Genomic DNA, 24,643 nt, shown 5'->3' with positions numbered 1-24,643 from the left:
TTTTTCTTCTTGCTTTAGCTAACTACATTGCATTCTGTTATACAGTGAATGTCGATTATATTTAAAAGTAATACCAGAAATAAGTTAATGCATAGACACAGAAATCCTGTAAACTACTACTATGCTCATTCGTGTGTACGAGAAGCGGTGCAATAGGCAAATAACATGTACAAATTGCATTAGGAATGTTTTTATCAAGCTACACTACTAAAATGAGACCTTGCAAGTTAGCAAGTAGTTTATCCACATAATATTCATCCGTATTTGTTCTATAAAAAGAACACAGCTGCGTAAAAGTTTCAAGTTATTCCCTGTGCTTAAGTTTAGGCTTGCAAGATGCATTCTTCCAAGTCTCACTTAAAATACTATTCACTGATCTTAAACCTAGCTTAAGATCGGCCTACCTATTTTTTCCTCATTTTCCTTAGTTTACTGATTTCTTTGAAGGTTTTTTGTGTGTCACTTCAAATGATTAAAAGATGTCACTGCTTTTTGGTGCTGCTTGCATCATTCTAAGAGTTGAATTTCTACATCCACCCAAATTTTTCTCATTTTGTTAACTAACATTGTGTTTGCTCCTGTCTGTGACATGATCTTCAGTGTTCCCAGTACTAAACCAGAGGATAAATTTGGACAGAGAAATAGCTACCTCTCTTGCTACCACCTTACCACGCACAGAAATTTCTTTTTGGGAAGTGTTTGTGCAAGGGGCAGAAGGAGTGTCTCGCTCCTCTTTTTCACCTCTTTTCCATTCCACCTCTGACGTGTTGCTGTTTCATTTTTTCCTGCTATGCAGTCCTTCAGTTGATGGGGTCATCTTCTGTAATGCATCACTAGTGGTTGCTAGTTTAAGTACAGGTAAAGATTTTGTTTTGTTTCTGGCAGGTATGTTAGAGTAGCGATGCTTCCATCATCAACTGACATCAGCTGTCTGTTCCGCACAAAAGTTCATCCTGCCATGGAAACCATTTTATTCAATGAGATATTCAGAGTAGCCATCTCCCAAGTAACGCTGCTACAGAAGACACTGAGAGTAGATGTTTGTGCTGTCAGTAGAAGTCGTCGGGAGGAATGCTTGGTATGCAGTTTTATTTCTGGCTTTTTTTGGCATGCATCTTTTTATAGTGTCCCCTCTAATTTTGATAGTCAAGGCTGCTAAAATTCCACAGTTCTTGGAGGCAAACTCTGAAGCCTTGGGTTTTGCTTTAGTACTTGAAGTAGTACCTTTTTCTGAAATTCCTGATACAGATTCTGATCCTGGATGGAAGTTTTGGAAGGCACTTTGATAATGTTAACACTGCATTACCTTAACCTTTAATTACAGATTGATATTCCATCTTTGCAGTTTCATACATGAAAAAGACCCATAAATAAACTTCATTGCAATATTACTGTAACACTAGATTTTAAAGTAAATGCTGAATAAGAGCCACAGTATGTCCAAGAAAAGAGTAAACTCTTATTATCACGGCTTGTCACAAAGAACAAACTAGATTACTTTTTTGTATGTTGTTGTAGATTATATGACATCCACCTTTTTAGTCTTTGTGATCTGTAGAAATAATAAAAAGGCATGACATTCATAGACGAGCCTACTGGAAACTGGCACTTCACTAATTTTGTTGTTAATTGTGGTCATCACCTAATTAGTGATGCTTCACTTAATTTCAAATTGCTTTTGTATGGTCTGGTACAACTCAGTTTAGTTTTTCGCCATGAGTCTGACATAGTAGCACAGCGAGATTTTTAATCACAACGTGCTGAAGAGATGCTGGAATCTGGTGAGATTCATCAGCTCCAACTACCGAGAACAGCCTCTCACTTCCAAAAATGTATAAATTAACTTAATTCCTAGGGAATGTTTTGGCCTTTTTCACTATGTAAGAGGTTTCCCTTCAGGTAAGGGAAGGGCAGCAGAACAAAATGCAATAGAATGCAGGATACAAAGGTGAAGAAAAAAACACAACAACAACAAAAATCAACTACCAAAGACATAAACTTTAGTCATAAGATCAAAATGAAGAGCTGAGAGTACCACCCCTGGCAGAAAGCCCTGGGCAATGTGACCAGAGTCTTGGCAAGAGCTATGTATGGAGCCCAGTAGCTGTGAAGATGATTTGCTTTGCGGAAGAACAGAGGGTTTTAATCTTCAAGGCACAGCCCAAACACGAGTACTTCATAAATTTTCCCAGAGTGCCAACTCAGTGGATGTCAGTGCTTGTCCAGATAAAAGGGTTTCTTAATCTTTTTTAAGGTTTTACTGTCTTTTCATCTGCTTCTTCACTGGTTAGAGCAAACAAAGTCATATGTTATTGTTTGCCATATTGATGATTTTTGTGGTGGACCAACTGAAAAATTGACTGCAACTTGCTGCTCCATGAGTTAATGCTGCAGGTTTCATTGACACAGTTTTTCATTATTGAATGCTATAGAAAGATATGTGTGTTACAGTGATAGAGGGGTTTGTGTGTGTGCATGTGGGGAGAAATTCCACAAACTGAAATAAAACATGGCAGAATGGACAATAGGAAGGACCTTTCCCTATCATACTTTTTGTTTATTTTTACTAGAAGTGGGTGGAAATAGAAAACTGTACAGTTAAAAATTTAAAATTCATGTCAAACTTGTGCCTGCCTATTTTACATGATAAATGCTGTAGAATTTATTTTTAGCTGTCTTGTAGAGTTAAAAATAAAATTAAACTATTTCCTTCCCCTTTCTTGTAATGTGCAGGCTGGAACTCAAATCAGCCTGGCAGATTTATCATTTTCTGATCAGACTTGTACTCTGTGGTACAACCTATTGCCTTGCAAGCAAATTCTGAGCAAAAAAAACAAGGAACAAAATGAAGAATCCATGTTTCTTTTAAGCAAGCAGTCATCGGACTCATTGGACTTGGTGAGCAATGTTTTGGCTATTACTGTAATAGAAGGAAAAAAGCCGTAGCCTCTGATTGTGCTGTTGCACTGTGGTTACTTGAATACATGTATTGTCCTGCCTTGAAGGTCAAAGGCCCTGTTGTCTTGCAGGCACTTTTGACTGTAGTGACGTTGTGTGTTAGTAGATCTGTGTGGGGTTTCAGACTTGGTAGTAAGTGTGGATAGGGCTGATGCTCCTAAGCAGGATACAAAACTGCACTTCAGCCGTGTTTCATTTTAAAAAGAATACTGAAGAGTGTCTTTAAGTTCACCATTGTTATTCATATGCACACCTTAAAAATGCTATTTAATAATTATTTGAAATTTCATACTTTAAAACCTTTGTACTGAAAATGCTTTTTATGCAAAACATATACTAATTCTTCTGGTTAAATATGCTTTTCTGCTTTAGTTCCTCCTCGAGAACTGTGTTAAAAAATAACTTTTAAGAACAACCTGGTTTTTTTACCTGGGGTATTACAAGTATGAGAGGGAAATAGACACAAGACATTAAAGGAGCATATTTGATTGCATTATCAATTTACAAACTATTTTTGATTGAGATTTACTCTGTATGAAAACAACCAGTTAACACTGACAGTTCAAACCCCTTATGCTTGTGATGTGAGTCATGTTTTTGCTGGCATCAAGGAGCAGCAGGGTAATGCAGCTCTTACAATACATGTCATATTTTACCTCTGTTATGTGTCACTCAATTCTGGTTTCATCTAGTCTTTTCTTGTGAGCAGGATGCTGTGTCAGCTCTGCTGGAGAGGACGTCTGCTGAGCTGGAAGCAGTAGAACAAGAGCTGGCTGAAGATGAGGAGGAGGAAGAGGAACAGGAGCAAAGGGGCTCTGAGGAAGACTGGTAAAGCCACTTTTCTCCCCTCACTGTGTTCATGTTTGGATGATTCCACTTGTTCCTCCTATTCTTAGACAAATGAAAGGGCTGTATTTTCGGAGGACATCATAGAATCATAGGGTGGTTTCGGTTGGAAGGGACCTTTAAAGATTATGTAGTCCAGCCCCCCACCCCTCCTGCCTTAGGCAGGGACACTTTCCACTAGATCAGGTTGCTCAAAGCCCCATCAAACCTTGACCTTGAACACTTCCAGTGATGGGGCATCCACAGCTTCTCTGGGCAACCTGTTGCAGTGTCTCGCTACCACTGGAGTTGGGGTAAAGCCCTGTTCTCTTGTGTGGTCAATTCATTCACCTTCTTTGAGGTTTACAGTGTCTTGGCTGCTTTATTGGCTCCTACTGCTGATGTTCCTCTATGCCATGTACATCTTTGTATGAAACCACTTGGGAAGTCTAAGCCACTGGAGGTGTACTAGAATGTCTCCTATCAAATGTTAGTTGCATTAACTATAATAAGCAACAAATAGGATTTGAAAAGACAGCTGCTCACTGACAAAGTCAGTGTGTATGTCCTTCCTTTGATGGTCTTGTTTTTGAAGTTGTGAGGTTTCCCAAGAAACAAATTGCTTGCTAAATTCCTACGTTCACTTCTGTTCCTGTGTAACTTCTTAGCTGCAGCGTGAAAATAAATACATGCTGCATTGTAGGATAAGGGGAGATTCGCTCATTTGTTTTATTTATTGCAACCAAAGTCCTTCAAAGTTACAAACATAGAGCTGTTGAATGTAGTGCAGTGTTGTCATAATAATCTTGAAGGTGAACTGTAGTAGAGCTTGCTAGGCTTTATTGAAGCATACGATGAAATTTGTCTTCATGTGAACTTAAAGGAAGCATACTTCCTTGATGATACTCTTGTTTTCCCTCTCAGAAAAATAAGTACATTATATATGAGTCAAAGTCTAGGCCTTTCGATGTCTTTCTTTGGTGGGCTTTTTCAGTTTGAGAGTGAGCCTGGGCTACTTCTGTTCATACAGGTTAGAAATGCTCACAGAAGCCTCCGATGAAATTGGGGATGAAGGGGAAGAAGGCATGAAGCTGGCAGTAGAAGACAGCTGTACTGATGACATGGGGTTACTCATTGACGCACCAGAAACAAATGAAGACAAGAACAGAGAGAACAGTGATGAGGCCCATGAAAGCCAGCGAGCTGCTGTAACACTAACACTGGTGAATATCTTGAAATACACGTTCCTATGGTATTGTACTGTGCCTCAAGATCTGTTTCTGAGCAGTTAATGTAAAAGCCTGCTGCATCTGATCACTTACAATTTGATGTGGCCTTTGCTGTAGCACTTGTCATTATGTACTTTTAATATCATTGTTGTGGTCACTTCTGAGCTGTGAAGGCGGCATTTAACAGGCACAGTAGGCAAAACTTCTAAGTCAGACAGTTAACTAAAAATGTCTGTCTTCATTTTTTTGTAGCAAAGGGAGAATATTTAAGATACAAGTGCATTTTTGTAGCTTCAGCTTGGGCATATTTAAAGTATTTCTGCACATCTGTTTCACTGTTATTTCTGATTCATCTGATAAACGGGAAAAGACAGAACAGAGGCCAAGATCTTGAAACCAATGAGGGATTTTCTTTATGTCTTCCCTTTATTTAGGGTGTGAAATACAAAAACTGGCTTAGCAGAGAAGAGGAGGAAAGATTAATAAATAGAAGATTACACACAAAATGTGTATTAAACTCTGCACTATTGAACTACCCACACGCTGCACATAACAAATTCAAATTCCATATTCTAGTTCACTGTTGACTTTAAATTGTATTCCACCTTTCTGAAAGCACTTTCAGTAAATTTCTAGTAAACGTATCCCTGATGTAGTAGCACACATGCTAGAAATAAAATTTTTTATAACAACTTTCTGCATCTTAATGAAAATACTGTTGCATGCGTTAAATCCACAAGTTCTGTAAAATAACAAAGATAAAAAGGCAAAGAATGGTGTCTGGATCCTTCAAGTTTGTGACAATACAAAAGTTTAACATCTCAATGGACTTGCTGGAAACTGTAATTAACTTCCAATTAGTGTGGCAAGATGCCAGATGAGCTAAGGCCATGGTATTAAAAGGGCTGACAGTGTACTGGGTAGCAGGCAAATATAGATCAAAGCTCTAACTTGGCAAGGGGAAACATCAAGGACAATATCTAAAGGTTAGGCATGCACACAAGTGTTTTTCAAAGCCTGTGCTGGACACACCTGAACAGTGAATGAAAGATGTAGCAGACCTCATCATGAAGCCAGCCATAGCTTACACCTTTTGTCTGCCACATCCTCCCAGGGTTGCAGCTGTGCAATTTAGGTCATTGTATTTATCACATGTGCATTGAAAACCATGAACTTCATTAAATTACCAGAGTTGAAGAAAATGCCCCAGTGCACGTCAGTAACATCAGCTGTGCCAGCTGCTGCAGTGCTTGTTCTGTCTGGGCTGTGAAGATGATTGTTGCACATAAGCAGAGTCTGCAGCGCGTGTAGGGATGCTGGCACCTGAAACTCCCTATGGCACATGTGGGGCAACTCTAGGAGGCCCTTCTGAGGGACACCAGCCTAGCACTGTCTTCCCTGGGTCACAAGGCTGGTGCAGCTCTGCAGATTGTCACCAGGCAGCCCCACTGCTGGTTCTTGAGGGACATGTGACAGTATGTCTTGAAGAACCTGGGCAATGTAGCTTCACCCCTTTCAGTGGGCATAGGCATCACCTCTAGCATGGCAGAAATTTGCTGTTCTGCAAATGCAGAACAAAATAGATATAAATGTGCAGCAATAATAATAAAGCCTGCAAATGGCAAAGCAAAACACTTACATCATGATTGCATCAGATCATCTGCAGGGCGGCCAAGGCCTTAACTGCAGGAGCTTTGGTTTTACTTGGTACAGAGTACCTTCAAAGACACCCCACACACTATTAAGCACTTTAGGAATTTTGTGTTTCTTTACTTAGCATAGCTTCTCCGTATGTGCAAGATGCTTTTTGCTGCTGGTCTTTTTCCATCTGCTGCAAGGTAACAAGAATGCTTGTAAAATCCAAAGGCACAAAAATTATGTAGTGGCATGTGGCTAGATGTAGTAGTTCTTATGTACTGAATTCCTTTTCGTAGGTTGATAAGGAGACTAACACTGAGGAATCGGTTAATGAGAACGCAACAGTCCGACCCAAGGACAGAGCCAGCTGGAGCTCAAGACAGGGTCCTTTTGTCAGGAACAGCATGATAGTGCGCTCACAAACCTTCTCTCCAGGCGAGCGGAACCAATACATCTGTAGGGTAAGAGGAAAAACACTTGAGAGGAAGAGCCATTAACTAAAGAGTCATTTAACTTCTTGAGAATGATGCATTAATGACAGTGAGTCGTGTGCCAGTTTTCCCTGCAAGAGTCAGAGTCTGTGCTTTCTCTAGGTTCTTTCCCTCACTGACCTGATGCATAATAGAATTGACTTTCAGCAGACTTGCATACTCTTACAAAACACCTTTACTAGGGCAAAAATACATCCCACTGCAGTGAAGGAACACAGGTTCCTTTGCTGGCTGTCTGCAAAAAGTGCTTTTTGCTACATGTCAGCAACTACTGCGCGCTCACAGCAAAATAATTTGTTAAACATAGAATAGAGTTCACTGTAAACTGCCATTGCATTACCATATTTTAATAATGTAACCATTTAAGGGTAACAGTGCAGAAAGAGTTCAGTCATCAGTTTTATATCTCACTTTGTATCTCAGCTGGTTTTAAACCTGGGCAACCCAAATCCTGCTGTAATTACATCTTTGAAAGACGTGAGTGCTGCCTAGGAGCCGAGTCTTAAAGATGGCTTTGGCAACAGTGTTCTCCAGTCTCTCTATATCTATGGCAGCATGGAAAAAAATATTTAAATTATGGACCCTGTTGCTGCTAAACTAACTGTCAAAATCATGTATTTAAAGATGTAGGCATGGATTACCAGGTCTCTAGATTTTAATTACAAAAAGGTAGTTGTTTTTTGAACTTTGCTTCCTAAAGGTTACTCACACAAGTAAGACTTTTTTAAAAAGAAGTCTTGTGCTTCAGTTCTTCTCCATTTCAGGTGGTTGCCTTAATCTTTTGGAAACATTAAAGCTGATCACTTCTCTGATTATCATTGGCTTAAAAAAAACCTCTATAGTCAGTACCTACATACTTAAATAACTGTTTTGTATACCCTCCAGAATGAAACACAGTAGATCATTTTTTAAGAGTCTCTATATATACTTCGGATAAATTATTGGCTGAATTCAGAACCTAGCCTTCATCTTTATTCCTGTACACTGGAAATTGGTTGTATTGGCAAAAGTGTAGCCTCGGCTTGCTGCCTGTGGAGGTCTTTGACAGGAAGTAACACCAGTTGCTCTGATAGTTTAGTTAGTATAAACTGTTGTGTGTTTTGCATCTGGAAAAGTATTGGGCTTGTGTAACTTTGAACACTGCTACGTACCTGCTGCCAGAAGCCATTATCTAAAAAAACACACCCAGAATAAACCATTCTTTTTCTTGTTGTGTACAATATTTCCTGGAAGCAAAGTAGTGTAGAAAAACCCCATGTTTGCACAGATGAATGTTCTGTATCTTCAGAAATATTTGCAGTCCACTGTTGAGGCTCAAGAGTTGGCACTCTAACAGTATCTGAGTTGACAGAAAGAGATGAACAACTTGTGTCTCCCCAGTCCCCAGCCTGCACAAACAAATCCACCCTCACTCGCTTTGCGATGCTGTATAAGAGGAAAGCATCCGCTGGATACACTCTGGCTAACTGCCAGCTGCTCTCTTTTCAGAAGCGATGGCCTACCTTTAAGAAAGCACCTACTCTCGTACGATGTCACAGCAAACACAAAGATGTTTGAGGCGTGAAGGACAGACCTCAAGTCTGTTGGTGCCTTTGAAAATAACTCTTGCAAAGTTTTTAAAGGCAGTCAGTGACGATAGTCACCCGTGCATATCCAGGGGTAAGGCGTGGCTCCATGGTCAAAAAGACATATTTGTCTCTTGAGTTGCGTTTCTCACCCCTAACTCCCAGTCAGTGCCGTGTAAGCATGTTTTAGGGCTCTGGCTTTTGTTACTGAACTGTTAGCAGAATGATTCTTTCTGTCTTTCCTTTTCTGAAGAGATAAAATAAATATCCTGCAGATAGATGCTTCTGTTTGAATGTTACCACCGCGCATGCTGGTGCATCTAGCAGGCAGTCTGCACTGATGTGTGTGGAACTAATGCTATAATTAGGAAGAAACTATGACCGAGCTGTAGTGCGTGTTTTTGAGAAGCAGGAAGTGTTTCTGAAGGAAGCTGTAGGCACATCTAAACTTGTTACAAATAACAATCTAAAAATACAGTTTTTCAGGCAGTTTTTCCCTGTCGTAGATTTGTTAAAAGCTTGCCCCAGGTAAGCAAAACCCATAGTTTACAATCTGCAGTCATATGAAGGCCTGACAGTGATTTGACAGCACTTAATAAGCATAGTTAACTTCTTTGCATTCGTGAAGAGTCTACTCACTATTCTTTCGTTAAGATCAATGCTTGTCTTGGTTTAGGAATAAAATTTTAGAGTAGACACTTATTCTAGTTGCAAAAAGGTTTACTTTATACTAAGAATTACTTCCACGTATAGGAACATTGAGGTTTTCTGACTGTTGATATCAATACACATGTATTTGTATACGACGGTGCTTTATATGTGTTGTTATGTACGTTTTGACAGTTGAATCGAAGTGACAGTGACAGCTCAACACTAGCCAAAAAGTCTCTCTTTGTGAGAAATGCCACAGAACGACGGAGCCTTAGAGTTAAACGGGTATGTGCTACGTGACCTGGGTGTGGTTTAAAAGTATGGGGAGAGAAGGAATAAGAAACAATTTAAACTGTATGCTTCATTTCAAGTACTTTGGCAAAAGCAATGCAAGTTTCTCATGTAGTGCTCTAGTTTCAGGGTGAAATCTCAGTGCAGTGGTCCCAATCGTTCATCTTCCCCCACCAGCAGAGCTTATGTTGTTCTAGTTTGTGGCTGAAGGCAGCAGCAAAGCACTGGTGCTCAGCATCGTGGCATTTACTGTTGAACTTCAGCCCAGATCCTGCTGAAAGGAACAAGCTAAAGAACACACTTATTACAAAGTCACCAAAGATGGCTTACACTGCACAAAAGTCAACAGCAGTACATATATCTTGAATAAATTTTGGTGGAAATTTTGAGGATTCAGATGTCCACTTAAAGGGATTTGCTCTTCTCAAGAGTGTTCGAATAACAAAAGGACTTGAAGAACAGGAGAGTAAGATTGTATTTCTCAAGCATGGAGTTCATTCTTACATGAGTTGAGAGAGGCGTATTTTAATGTTGGTTGCAACTGAAAAAAATCCTGCTGCGGAAGAGTTGTTACCAGGTAGCAGATTACATTTGGCATAAGGAATAAATCATAGAATCATAGAATAGTTTGGGTTGGAAGGAACCTCAAAGATCATCCAGTTCCAACCCCCTGCCGTGGGCAGGAACACATCCTACTAGATCAGGCTGCCCAAGGCCCCATCCAACCTGGCCTTGAACACCTCCACGGATAGAGCAGCCACAGCTTCCCTGGGCAACCTGTGCCAGTGCCTCACCACTCTCATCGTGAAGAAATTCCTCCTTGTGTCTAGGGGAGTTCTTTATGTCTATAAATATTGGAATAGCTTCTCCTGCCTGACTTACTAATGTAAAAATGCATAGTCAAAGGATAGTAAACAATGTGAAATACACTAAAGAAATGCATGTTTACAGAGTTCATGACCTCATGTGTTTGCTTAGGCCTTGAAAAAGCAAATGTTTCTAAAAATGAATAATGTAGCTGAAACCTATGGGGAAGTTTGTAGTGTTGGTCTCCTGGCATTGTGTTGTCCTGGTAAATACATCATTGCGCACCTGGTTGGAGAAACCTTTGGATTTATTTTTAGCTAGTTACTGGAGAAAAATTCAAGAATAGATGAATTTTTAGACTTGGATATCATTATAGCAGCTCCCTGCTAAAGCAAAACAAAAATATTTGAGCCTTTTTGACTGTATTATGTCAAACTCTATGCTAGTCTCTCTAGATATTAATTCTTATTATTCTGTCTCCCAAATGATTCAGCCTGTTTGCCAACCAATCATGAGAAGAGCTACGCAAGAGTGCCCCATACGCACTTCCCTTGACTTGGAGCTGGACCTCCAGGCATCACGCACAAGACAGACTCGTCTGAATGATGAGCTTCAGGCCTTGCGGGATCTCAAACAAAAGCTTGAGGAAATGAAAGGCAGAGGAGAGACAGACCTTCCCTTGTGTGTGCTAGAGGACGAACGATTCCAGAAACTCTTGAAACAAGCTGAAAAACAGGTATGAGCAGCATACAGATGCTGCGTGACTGAATACACGTATGCCCCTACCTCTTCCATAAATTCATTAAAGAATTCGTTCTGTCATGTTAAAGATTTTTACTGAACCTCACATTTAACTAATTATGCCTCTGAATTACATAGCGTAAATGATTGTTCTTTATTAGTCAATAGTACAGCATTCAAACTTAGAATTTGAGGTCGTATTTTTCTAGTGCCCTCTAAATACTCTGGTAACTCAGGGTAGAAACTATTACTTGGAGTAATAGTTGTGGTTGGTGTAGTAAAATATTGTAGACATCCACTTAAAAGTTAATTTAAAATTCTCACCTCCTAGCCATAATTCTACAGAGTTGCACACGTGTTTTGTCCTTCAGCGTGTATTGATTTGCAGTCTGCACAGAGCTTGTAGCTGATGTTTGTGACAGGTAGAGAGGCATTAAAGAGTTGGATGTTTTGGGGAGGTTGGTTGTGTTTTTAAATTGTGAGGGTGATTGTACATTTGAATAGGGACCAAGAGAGTTTGTTAGAGGAGGGAATAACCCAACCAAACAAAAAAGCCTCCGTATTTGGAGATATCCAGAACTGAACTGGACAAGACCCTGAGTACCCAACTCTAGCTTCACTTACTCTGAGCAAGAGGTTGGAGTAGGTGCCCTCTGGAGCCCTCTTCTCATCTATGTCAGTCGATGTATATCAGTTTTCAATGAGGGATGTTGTTAGTAACATCCAGGAGGGATTTTACTATTTAGCCGTTTATGGTTGATAGAGATTAGTGTTTTGATGACACAGTTACTCAGAGTAGTAAAAATGGTGAGCAATTTTAATAAGCTGCAGAGCACATCCTAACATGTACGCAATGTTTGTTGTTTTTTTTTAAAGCTAAATGTCAGTAAATAGCCATGTGTAGAGAGGAAGAAACGATCCTAATATTTGCAATATACAAAGCTGAACTCCGAGTTAGATGTCAGGGATGAGATACTCTGGGTAGAAGAAAGAAAAACATCAGCAAAACCATCACAGTGATCAGCGGACATCAAAAAGCAAATAAAAGAGGAATTACTAAAAAAAGGAGCTGGACCAAAACAAATTGTTGGTTTATATTATAAATACATGCTATGGCTGTAACTGGAATATTCTTCTGTTCTGGTTCCCCTTCTCAAAGCGGATCATAAAAATATGGAGGATCGATAAGGATGATCAAAGGAGGAAACGGCTTCTATGTTAGGACAAGCTAAGTAGCTACAACTGAAGTCAATAAGATTATGAGTGAGGTGGAGGAGAGCAATTAATGACTGTCTTTAATAATGCAGAAAGTAGGGAATTGAAGACATGGCATTTTAAATATGAACAAATATAGCACAGCATTCAGAAACTGTAAAAATGTTTTTCACAGAACATTTGAGTGCTGCAAGTTTGCATAGGTTCAAAAAGCCATTTGATAAATTCCTGGAAGAAAAATCCATCAGAAGTCATTAACCATAATGATACCACCTACGTCAAGAAGTCCTTGACTGTCTGATAGCTTAGGACAAAACATTTTCCCAAAATGTTCTCCCAGCTCTGTTTATGCCCTGTTCTGTGCTCTCTGTCTTCCTGTCTCTCTTTCCTTGACATCTGGTGTTGCCTATAGCGAGCGGCTATAAAGGTAGCAGAGCTCAGGCTGAGCATTGACAAGTGTCCTGAAAAATCCTTGTGAGAGATGGGATAAGATGGCACAGCCTTTAAACATCACACAGTGTAACTCTTCGTGTTTTTACCATGTGAATTCATTGTATGAATTCGATTTTTCTAAGTTTTAACCCCTAAAAATAAGGGCTTACAGAAAAGAGGCATGGCTAAATTTATTGAGAGGGTCACAGATTATATCTAAGGCTGAATGCAGGATAGAAATTATAACTTTTAATTGTTCATTTAAAGCTTTTCCCACCAGAATAGAGTGTGCCTCTGCAACGTTTAATATTATAAATCCTTTGCGTTTGTGCTTTCTTATTGCAGCTTGCTCTTTCAAGGCAACAGATAGGTTTGTCATATTTTCTCTCTCTGGTGTCAGTGATCAACATCATGACACTCATTGTAATGAGGAAGACAAGTAACAATATACATTCCTAAAATATATGCAGGCTGCAGCACAGCATTTAAGTTCTCCTTTTCAAGCTAAAAGTCAGAACAATGATCACAGCCACCCCATCTCTTTGAAGAGTGCTTACGAAGTTTCTAGAAATATTTTTTTTTTACTCTTAAAATCATTGCAGCCTTCCCCTGTGGAGCAAAACAACTCTGAGAATGCTGTACTCTGCTGTCACCGTTTCCTCTTGGGTTAGCAAAACGCAGCAGCCTAGAGAACATTGTCATAGATTATTTTTTAGATCCTGCAGGCATTATAATGGCGCAGACTAATGCAGCAGCTGGAAGTGCCAGAGAAATTGAGAGTGTCTCAAGTGAGAAATGAAACGGCAGATGTGGGTGATGTTGAAAATCAGTAGCTGCTTGCTAGCACGCAGTTACTCTGCTTGAAGTCAAATACACAGACTCCATACTTTTACCTCCCCTTCCTACCACACCTTCCTAAGTACAGCAACTACGCAAAGCCTACTAATGCCTGCGGATCAGAAAACAGTAGGTAGATTCTGTGCACCAGAAGCATTTTCTCTTGTTTAGATTGTATTTTTGTGAGACATCACGCAGTATTTCAAAGTTTGAGTCTTAAATCTTCATACAAGTAAGTTTTCAGACATCCGTTGTCCTCTGAAGTACTTCCTCTTTGTGTACATCCAACAAAGGTTCCTGTAAATATCTGTAAAAATTCTTATTTCTTTTCAGTACATCTACTGTGTAGAGATAATCTGTAATTATGTCATTAATACTATGGATATGTCCTTGTTCCATTGTTTTGGCATTTTGCACAATTAACAGTTATTCTTTAGATTTGCTTTCATTCATCTATACAAAACCCCCTGAATAACAAGACAGGAATTAGTGTTTCAGCTTTAATTTTGGTAACGTTTCTTCTCTGTTATCTCGTACTTAAGCACAGATACAGAGATTCCTTTCTGGCACTTATTTTTGGCAGATTTTTGAACGTATGGCCAACGTATTAGTGTGCTTATCTCTATTTTATATAGGTGAAAGATTCATTATCTTTATAAACCACTCCAGAAACATGACATAAACATAAACCTTGGTCATGCTCGTACCTTCTCACATGCTTGCTCTTAGGGACATTGGGCTGAAATCAAAGTTTTCTGAAAGCATCCTGAAAAACTAAAGTCCGTGGTAATAGAGAGTATGAAAAAAAGGAAGTCATCTAAGCTGTTAATATAAAATGCAGTAGTCACAAGAATGTCCTGTACAGTTAGGGAAAAGATAAAACCATAAAACTTTGAAACATTGTATGTTTAGTGCTTTGATAAATATTAATTAGGGGAGCTGATAAAACATACGGCTAGTGACATACATAAAATTAGTTAAAGCACTGCCAGTTGTAGATTGCAAATTTATGTTCACTGATAAGGAAAACTATTACAGGTTAATTTAATTTTAAAATCGTAGCTATTTTGGCGTTGAGGAGCGAGGAAGCTAACAGCAATATGAGTAGATTGAATTTTGAGTGAATTTTGGAAAGGTTGGTCATGTAAAACGCTTGAATATTAAACACTGGAGTGCATTTCGACAGCCTGGGTACCACTGCGCTGCTGGGAACAGATTTCTGTAAATACCTAGTGTGAAACTGATAGTAGAGACTAACTTTTTTGAATTGGTTGGATTTGTTGTTTGCAACTGGGTTGAATTCAGAACTGGAGACATGAACTCCTAAGTTACAAACTATCTTTGAAGATCATGGTTTCTGGCTTGGGCATGTTTTAATTTGAGGTAACAGAACAGCATTTTCAATTCTGAGTGCCTAAAGCACCTGAAAGCATCAAAAATTAATCTCTAAAGAACTTTAAAAATTCTTTAAGAACATGGATGATTTCTATTAAATCTTGATGTGTGGCAAAATTCAAAATGCAGTAAATAACATTTGTCTTGAGTGTCCCGAAGGTCTAGAAATGAATTGCACACCACACAAGGTGGTATTGCCCGTGCCCTGCACCCCACATGTGATAACGCATCTGTTGTGGGACTCAGAAGCACACAGTGGCCATTTGTTGAAAAAATCCAGGTGACTGTCCACCTAAAAGAGACGCTGTTCAAAGGGCATTCAGAAACCCTTGATAAAGTGTTTTAAAAAACAAAATACAACTCTTTAACAGTAGTCTGTTACTGAAATGGTGGATGGTACAGGTTCAGTTGTCCTGTTGATGCAGCAGTGCTTGGTAAAGACAGACCTAACAGAGCCAGCATTTCTGAGGTACAGAAATAATGTTACTGGGGCTCAGCTTGTTCTAAATTCCTAAAAGGTTGTGGCCACGCTTCTATATAAAAATAAATATAAGACAAGAAGTTACTTACTTTATATTTGGCTGCTAAACAATGTTCATGTCAAGAAAGATCCTTGACCCATTCATATCAAGCTGGTGTTCTGTTTGCTTGCCTCGGCTTTGACACCACTACAATGCAAATGAAGGAAGCAAGTCTTACATGCAAAACAGTTGTTGTTTCATGAATAAAAGCACCGGAGTTCAGGAACATTAACTTTGCTAACAAGGTCAACAAAACTTGAAAGTATATTTTGAGAGGATGCCTTCTCCATTTTCTTTTTTTTTTGTCTGTCATTTTAGATTAGGTGTAGGCAACTTTCCTGGGAGCTTTCATTAAGAAATAAGAGAATCACTTTCTCCCAGTCCTACAAAGATATTTGGATACACAGCATTTGTTCTAACAAATTTAAGTGTTGTCTAACTATAGCCCCAAGAAATATCTCATCAAATTTGTAACACCCAGTAACCACCTGCGATGGCTGGGATTTGTTTGCTCTATTTGTTTTTTTTAGGACAAGCTCTGTTATCTTATTTTGTGCCCATGATTTGTGCTTGCGATGTCAGTCTTTTGTCAAGCTGAGACTTTGTATAGAGATTTGCATATAATCACTTAGATTAGAAAAGACCTTTAAGATCATAGAGTCCAACTGTTAACCTAACGCTGCCAAGTGTTTTGCTTGACGCAGAAGAACTTGACATAACTTTGAAGTGACTAGTTGTTCATTATTAACAACATAGTTATTTTTCCCTGTTCACAGTCAAAAGAAGAACAGAAACGAGGTTTAAGCGCTGAGAAGCTGATGAGGAAGGCTTCTAAGGATGTATGTCGGTTACGGGAGCAGAGCCAGAAAGTGCCACTGCAGGTGCAGTCATTCAGGTATGGCCTGTTCTGCTTTTCATTCAGTAACATTAATTATTCCTAAATATAATCAGACACGTCCTGTAACACAAGTCAAAAATCCATGTGCCTTTGAATGGCAAGAAATATCATACACTTCTAACATACCTCCAAGCTGGAGTGCAAAGGGCCGCGCCTCAATAACTTGTCCGTGTGGCAGAAGAGGGGCAGCGTGTCAGCTGAGCTGCGGTGGTGAGCGAGCACAGTGAGAAGTTTCAGACTTCTGTGTGGCATCTGCTGTGGGCAAACGTGTGTGAGACCATTGCCATGGCTCACCTCGCCCACAGCAGATGGACAGTAGGCTTTAAGTAATGGGGTCTTTTCAGGAGATGGCAGGTGCCTGCAGCAAATCGCCCCTCAAGGAACAGTAGAACAGTATACATTTCATCAGGAAACTGATTAACCGCTACTTCTGCCTTGCTCAACACTTACTATTCAAGAAAGACCTTGAATCCCTCCTTTTGTTTCCCTCCTCATTTTGGTCGTGGGAACAGCAACAGATCACATGAAGCAATTAATCAAGTGTTCTGGCTTAGCATAAGCCACAATGAAAACTTTATATCTCAAGCCTTAATTCTAACTGATCTAAAGTCCTAAAGGCCAGTCAGTAAGTGGTAGGCCAGCAGCCCAAAGGCCACACTTCTGTATAAAAATAAATATAAAAGTTGATTGAAAAATACGGTGCTTAGTCTTCCACCCAGAAGCAGTACTGCAAGCTAATTTAATCTGCTTTGTTGCTAACACTTTTTTTAAGGTTTGATTTCCAAATTCCTGTCTAGCAAATTTAATCCAGTCTATTGTGAGCAGTTTGAGAAGTCCATAAGCAAATAGGGGCGTGTGAGGTGCACACTGTAAAACCCAACTCTTAAGTGAGGCAGAATCGAAGCAAGAGAGAAAGGACAAGGGTTTCTCAGAAAAAAAAACGCTACAACTGAGCTGTTTGTCTTCAGTATGAAAGTCAGAGCATCTTCAAACAGTTAACTTTCTGTGCCAGTCTTGAGAAAGAGTTTTGGTTGGTGCTGGTCATTTTATCAGTTGCCACAAACAGGCTGCTGCACAGATTTACATGTAATAGAGCTCCAGACATCATTCCCCTGCAAGAATTGTAAGGCTCCTTTCTCCTTTATCTTCTAAGCACCACATGATTACCTGAGGAATCCAGTTTACATAGTTGATTTCGCACTGAGCTACCGTTTCTGAAGGGAGCTCAAGCCTCACCAGTGGAAAACATGACTTAATCTACTGGGCAAATAGTTACCTCCTAAGGCTGAATTGTACTTGCCCTGCTAGTTGGACTTGTTACAGTGCTCTGGCCTTGAAGACTAATCACACAAAAGCACTTTTGAAGCTCTTAGGGAGAGTGACTGTTCTGAGCTTTAATTTTTAAGCCCCCAATACTTATCATCAGCTTTCTAGGCTGCTGGCAGACAAGCTTGTGCAAACTTGTTATGCTTCAGTAATCTCTCAGTTCATAGGAGACAGAAGTGGTAACAGCACAGCAGAAGCAACTTAGAGAATGGGCTGACAATTCTGCTCCTTTGAGCCTTGCCCAGACCCATTTCTCTTTTTTTCACCTCCCTTTTCCCGTGTCAAGATAAAATGCTTTATTTTGCCTTCTCACCCCTTGCATTGAAATATCATCATAGGAAATTCAGAGACTAGATCAATATTTCAGTCTCATCATTAATGAAATATTGATATTTTTTTCTTTTTTCAAATTGAAGCTGCATTTTACATAACTGCCTAAGAAGGGAGTTATGTCAGAATGCTCTGGTAACCACAACTGTAAATAAATTCACTCTGTATTTTCCTCGCCTTATGTTTCCCAAACCTATATTTTAAAGAACTACGCTGCAACATTACATCTGTACAGCAGATGACATTGGAGTCATGCCATAAACGGTAAAATGATGTGTTCCCTTTTCCAATTTCAGGGAGAAGATAGCATACTTCACAAGAGCAAAGATCAGTATACCAGCCCTTCCAGCTGATGATGTATAGTTGTGCATTTTCATTGAAGTGTTTTTCCACTTGCTCATCTCTTTGCAGATGAACTTTGTAGTTCCAGTGACCTGCTTGTAAAGATCTTCTATCTTACATTCACTATCCATATGTTTATTTGTAAAATATAGTGAATTGAATTGTATGCTTAAAAAACGGCAGAACCCACCAACAACCGGAAAACCAAAGTAGATTAATTTTGGTATGCTGATGCTGATTTTGTACAGTTTGTATGTATTGCATGTTTTTGTTTTGTAAAGATGGAACAAAGGAACCAAGGCAGTACTAAGCATGTATCCTGTTGAACCGCACTGTATGGAGAAATATTACGTTCAACAGAATATTGTTTCTCTTTTCACTATTTTCGTGTGAGCAGACTGTGAAGATGGCTGTGTTGCCATGCAATATTTTTGTACGAGTGTTGACTTCTATAGTAAGCTTCTTTCCAAAAGATCAAGGCTGCCTCACAACAGCTGCTTATTAGATTCATCACCTTGTTTTTGAAAACAAGTGTCTTCTGCTTTGATTTTAATACTTTGTAGGAAGAGACAGAGTTCAGAGTTTAGTTTTGTGAATGTACAGTACTTTAACCTGCACTAAAAGGTTTCTTGCATCTGCGGGAGTGAGAAAGGCAAGGCAGACAGGTAACCCTAAAAACTTGTAATTATGAGACTACCAAAAGGGGCAGCTGCTTTCTGAACTGGAAACCAAATCAAATTCATAATACTGACGTTTAAATCGGAGTAGTTATATCCACTGTACATGTAAAAATGAGAGTGTCTTTTTGTTAACCTTTTGTCCGAGTGGCTGTCCTAGGAAGACATAAAAGCGTGTGTTAGGCTTACAAATACGAAGATGTTTTCATTAAAGTATTTGTACCAGGAGAAAAACGTCACGTGCTAACTCTGATATCAGAAGTCTTCTTGGTAAGGTAAACCCTTCTGAAAAAAGAGAAGTTCCTGACTAGAAGTCTTCGCACATTGCAGTACAATAAGCAACACTTCTAAAAACACACAATCGACCCCATACACAGTTGAGAGTGTACAGTTTTAATAGATGGACGTGAACAATGTGCTTCAGATTTGTCATGCATGACGCAGTCTGCTAGGAAGAAGCATCAACTTGGATTCATTCCGTAAGAAGTCCAGAACATTAAATGTAGGTGTCTTGGTAAAGCAGTTAGGGTCTTGTTTTCTGTGAGTTCTGTGTAAGTAGGTGGACGGTGCAACCAACAGAATTATCTCATTTTCTACTTAATATGTTGCACTCGGATGTATTTAAATTCACTGGCTAAAGTTCTCTTCCTCAAATAACAAGCCACATATGTGTGGACTTCATCTTTTAAAAAAGGCTATAAATTACTTGGTGAGAAAATGGTAGTAAACATAACCACGACACAGTAGCAGCTGCCTCAAATTCAAAGTGACAATTCTGCGATGAGAGGTCTGTGTAACACCCAAGGGTTTTCTTATGCACAAATACATCAGTTCACTTAAATGTATAGCCAGACGTGCTATTTTGGGCGAGATGACTGATTGAACATCCTTTCTGAATGCCCCATTTGGTCTTTGTTTCTTGGGTTTGAGATAACATTCATGTTTGAAAGGTCAATTTTTCAAAAAACCAAATCTGGAATTATTTAATGTAGAGGTGAAATGAAGGTTGACAGCTTCAACTTCTCCATTTTATTATATAAGTTGTTTGTAGAGTGATGTTTAGAGGTGTACTTTATGATTTTTCTTTTATTTATTTACAGTCTTATTTATGTTCTGTTTAATATAGTTCAGTTCTGGCCATAACAATGTTTGGCATTAAGGATGCTATTGTGAAAAATATTTAGAGCTCTCTAAATTCTTGTCAGATTAGCTGTTCAAGGAAAGTATTATTGTCCAATTTGTAAGCATGAGGTGAGGTCAAAATTACGGGATTGCTGTCTTTAGCTTGCAAAACTCATTTAAAAATGAGAGACTTAAACATATTCATGCTCCCCATTTTCCAAATTGGTAAAGTTGAACATATTGTTAGGCAGCTTTTAACAATTCTGAGTTTGGAGTTTTGGGGTTGTTTTGTTTTGTTTTTTCAACTAATTCACATTACTCACACTTTAAACACTCAATAGAATAAGCTAAAATAATACATATAAATAAACCCCCATCAGTATAAAATTATAAATATCACTCTCAAAATGGAATTTACGCTGCTCAGCAGGGTATAACAAATGTTAATTAGTTCTGTTTCCAGGTACCAATGTCACAGAAGTTGCATATATCAAAATCTAAATATTGCTGGTACAAGACTTTAGCCAAATGAGCAAAGTTTAGCAGAAATTGTAATAGGACACAAATCAAATAATTTTAAGATTATTTTTTTTTTTTACTATTGCTATGTTTATACTGTATTAAATATCAAATGCTCAGGACTGAACTAAATATTTAATCAGGTTATATTCTGAATGTGTTTCTGTTCTAATTTTGTCTGTAAGAGTATGCAAATACATCACATAGATTAACTTGTCTCTGCACTTTCCATGTGTTTCAGTGATTGGAAAATACATTTTTTTTAACAAAGCTCTTTTCCAGACTAGTGTTTTTATTTAATTCTTTTATTGCTGTTCTGTGCCTTTATGTGCTCTTTGCAGAAACAGATGGCTGCTACAGCTTTGTCAATGTAAAATCATTGCAATTTATAGAAAGGTTACATCAATCACTGACAAGTCTTAGGGTAAGTTCTATAGAAAGTGATTCATATACTTGAAGTTAGTTCTTTCCAATCATTAAGTAAAAACTGCAATAACAGTGACCACAGTCAACTCTGCACTGCACAATATCTCATCATTAATCAGAAATCCTGGTTTTGCTTAAAGAGAGACTGTGCAGGGATACATTCAGTCAGATATTCTCTCACACAAACACACACTGGAGAATCTTGTATTGCGTGACATCACATCTGAGCACATTTAGTTCGCACGAATGTAACTGATACAGGGGCAGGGAACTTTAGTCAAGGTTGCACTGTATTAGGTTTTTCTAACACACGTCGAACTGACACAACCAACTGTTACAGGACTTCAACTAATATTATTTTTGTAAGAAGAAACGCATTGTTTAAAGCAGCCCCAGCAGGAGTTCTGCCGTTTAGAAGATACTCAACTATCCGTGCATGCCTAGAGATTAAAAATTTCATATTCACTTATCCTCAAAAAAAAACCTACAAAATAAAAGTGTGCAATTGATCAGATTCTTGAGAAATACAGTGGTGACTTAGATCTCTATAGCTCTGTCAATTAACATCATTAACGTTGAAGGTAAGTAGTGATTAAAGGACCTACTTAGGCAGGAATAATCCCTTCCCCCGATCTTGTAAACAGTAACCTGTCTGTGCAGCATACCTTTCTTACTGTAATGCAGGAGGAAGAAATCTGAAAACCTGGTATCTACCCTTTTTCAAGTCATCTACTTCCAGTTTCCAGCTGCTGGCGGATGTCTTGCAGCTCTGCCATCGCACACCGCTCTGGCAGCTGATGGTCGCCTGACAAGCAGATTGTGGAGAGGAGCAGAGACCCTCCTAGAATTATAAACCACCAAACTAACCAGTGAACAGCACATCCCCTATTTCCCATCTGGGGACAATCTCTGGGATATCTTCATCCCAAAATTCCTGGATTATTGTAAGGGCAATCCAAGAAACTGGGACTAAGGCCAGAAATCCAGACATCCACAGGAGTATTCCTCCAAGTGGTAACAGCTTCTCCTCTGAATCCCCATCTTTATGCACTCCAAACCAAGACTAGAAATCACAAGGCTCAGCAGTCCTAGTCCATTTGATGTAGATACTAAAATCCTGGAAATCTTGAATTCTAGAGGCAAAGCTAGGCAAGAATCAAAATCTTTGCACCGTGTTCCTCCTATATCTTTGATTACACAGGTTTGCCAGAGTCCCATGGTCCAAAGCTCCAATACATTTAAGTCTAAACTGAGATTTTTCCAGTCTGGTAAATAGTTACAGATACCACTTAAAATCCATTCTAGAGACAACAGAAATGCAACTAACTGTAGCCTGAGGGCCAAGTTCGTTTTTAGCAGTCAACAGAAGCACTAAACTGTTTACTTCTGCAGACAGTGGTCTGCTCTATTCTTTGTCATACTGAACAACAGCAAAAGTTAAATGAATGCTTTATAAAGCATGAAATACTCCTCCTCCTCTTGCTTTGTGTTGCCAGGTTCCATGTGCACTGCTGGGGGACTGGAAGGCACTGTGGTAAACCAGTAGCTGAGGGTGGGACCACAGACAGGCTCACCTTTACCTTTAGTTTTGAGGTTGGTTGTTTTGTCTTTTTCTTAAGAAAAGCATCTAGTTTGCTTTCCATCAATCTGTTAAAGTATTACAGCAGTAACGCTTTAGTTTGGGCATCTCACAGTTTGTATTCAAATTAGGTTTTAATTGATACGCTTCTGCTTACAGCAAATGAAGCTTTGTGGCCAGTTAAATATGATTTGTTTAAAGTCGAAGGCTACATGTTCAGAACATGTTGCTCTAAGTGAATGGAGCTTAAGGATACCTGTATTACCAGAAAAACGCTTTGTAAAAGCGGCATTTCTCAGCCTATTTTTGATGCATAAAGTATGCAGGTGCCAGAAATGCTTAGAGTAACTTGCCCGGGCAGCTCAGTGTGCCAGACTGGGCAAACCCAGCTTCCTGGGTATGAAGCACCCACACCGTTAACATCCCATGCACAAAAAGAGATCTGCAAAGCTTGCCTACATTTTCTTAACAATTTCCAAGTACACAGAAAAAACATTGGATGCAACAGACGTATTAGGACTGCTTAAAGATGTGAAACCTCCCAACTTTGTATGTCACTGCATCCGGCAAGTGGCAAATTGCAACAGGGAGTCAAGCTTTGACACTCATTTAATTGGTTACATATAAAAAAGAGGCATGCCTTCGTTAAAAGCCAAGCTGTAAGAGAACATGCATATTCATTTTCAGGATTTTACAGTGCAGTTGAGAAAGCAAAAGCACCTTTTCTGCGCAGTCTATGAAAACTTCAGCACTCTGCTGTGAAATAAAGTTTTAAACAGTTCTGCAGGTGAGAAAACACACCACCTTCCCACACAGGCATACGTTTAGAAAATCAGCTAGGTAACAAAGAGTCCTTTGAGTTACTACTGGAACACGCTTCTGGCTTGCACTGGGGTTTGAAAAGGATAGGGCGCTCTTTCTGTACTGCTTAAAACCTTCCGTTTTAAGACCTCATTTCAGTTTCCAAGTGTTGACACTGATCTTGCTGCTGTGCTACTGTGTAATGGACCGAAGACGGATGGAGTTCTGTTGAACAGACTGTGCAATTAAGTAGGGATCCTCCTAATATAAGACAAAATCCAGCAAGCCAGCCAACAAACAACGCTTCCCCGAAATCCCACCTGGGAACAATATCTGGTATATTCTCATCCCAAAATTCCTGGACTGTGGAATGAGCAACCCAAGAAACTGGGACAATAGCTGTAATCCCCGATATCCAGAAGAGCATTCCTCCAAAGAGCAACAACCGTTTCTTTTGTTCCTGTTGCCTTTCACCAATTTTCAAGCAGTCCAACCCAAATCCCGAGAGCAAGAGGCCCAAAAGCCCCGATCCATTGGAAAAAAACATCAAAATCCTAGAAATCCTGAGCTCTGGAGGCAAAGCTAGGAAAGAATCAAAGTCCTTGCACTGCATTCCCCCTTCTTCCTGGACAACACAAGCTTGCCAGAGTCCCATGGTCCAGATCTCGAGTTCATTCAGTTCCAAGTTAAGATTTTTCCACTGGGGTAAGTAGGTAGTGAGACAGGATAGGACCCATCCCACCAGGGAGAACAGCACGCCAATTAATTGCATCATTAGACGATAGACCAAGGCCATTATAAGAGCGGAGTCCTAGAAGCCTGTGGAGGAAGGTCTCCCCAGCAGCTATAACAACTGCTACCTTGAGTGATGGTGGAAGCTATGATGATTTTGGTTCTCTGCTGCCCAAAATATAAGCCCTTGCTTTTAACCCTTTTTAAGCTCTGAAACACTTTTTTGTTCTTCATGAATATAAAGTTTCACATAAAGGACGAAGGACTTCACTAAACCATGAGTTAGGCTTTCCGA

The 24,643-nt window shown here is 39.3% G+C and overlaps 3 protein-coding genes across 4 annotated transcripts in view; 1 reads left to right on the top strand and 2 right to left on the bottom strand.

Moving 5' to 3' along the window:
* Nucleotides 1-21,065, top strand: part of WWC2 (WW and C2 domain containing 2) — a 102,719-nt gene extending 81,654 nt beyond the window's left edge. Inside the window, exons 15-23 of one of the 2 annotated variants that reach the window (XM_054064815.1) lie at nt 886-1,078; nt 2,734-2,898; nt 3,668-3,786; nt 4,814-5,006; nt 6,947-7,111; nt 9,550-9,642; nt 10,949-11,191; nt 16,373-16,491; nt 18,447-21,063. In XM_054064815.1, coding sequence (XP_053920790.1) covers nt 886-1,078; nt 2,734-2,898; nt 3,668-3,786; nt 4,814-5,006; nt 6,947-7,111; nt 9,550-9,642; nt 10,949-11,191; nt 16,373-16,491; nt 18,447-18,513 — 1,357 coding nt within the window. In that variant the 3' untranslated portion in view covers nt 18,514-21,063. Of the gene's footprint in view, nt 1-885; nt 1,079-2,733; nt 2,899-3,667; nt 3,787-4,813; nt 5,007-6,946; nt 7,112-9,549; nt 9,643-10,948; nt 11,192-16,372; nt 16,492-18,446 lie in introns of both variants that reach the window. The other variant, XM_054064816.1, reaches the window with a different exon arrangement.
* An 896-nt stretch (nt 21,066-21,961) lies between these two features.
* On the bottom strand, nt 21,962-23,453 carry LOC104063508 (claudin-22-like). The gene is given in 4 exon segments (XM_054066044.1): nt 21,962-22,107; nt 22,110-22,271; nt 22,274-22,569; nt 23,437-23,453. Coding segments are annotated over 4 exon segments (621 nt in total).
* Nucleotides 23,454-23,758: 305 nt separating this feature from the next.
* Nucleotides 23,759-24,412, bottom strand: LOC104063507 (claudin-22). Its single transcript, XM_009565703.2, has one exon. It carries the CDS (start codon nt 24,410-24,412, stop codon nt 23,759-23,761), a length of 654 nt encoding a protein of 217 aa, XP_009563998.2.
* Between the last annotated feature and the right edge of the window lie 231 nt (nt 24,413-24,643).

Source organism: Cuculus canorus, chromosome 4 (assembly GCF_017976375.1).
Source record: "Cuculus canorus isolate bCucCan1 chromosome 4, bCucCan1.pri, whole genome shotgun sequence".
Taxonomy (NCBI): Eukaryota; Metazoa; Chordata; class Aves; order Cuculiformes; family Cuculidae; genus Cuculus; species Cuculus canorus.
Note: the sequence above shows the minus strand (reverse complement) of the source record. Positions and strands in the feature narration are given on the sequence as shown.

Excerpts from the sequence above, each read along its gene's own strand:
- LOC104063507 (XM_009565703.2), bottom strand. The coding sequence starts at position 24,412 with ATGGCCTTGGTCTATCGTCTAATGATGCAATTAATTGGCGTGCTGTTC.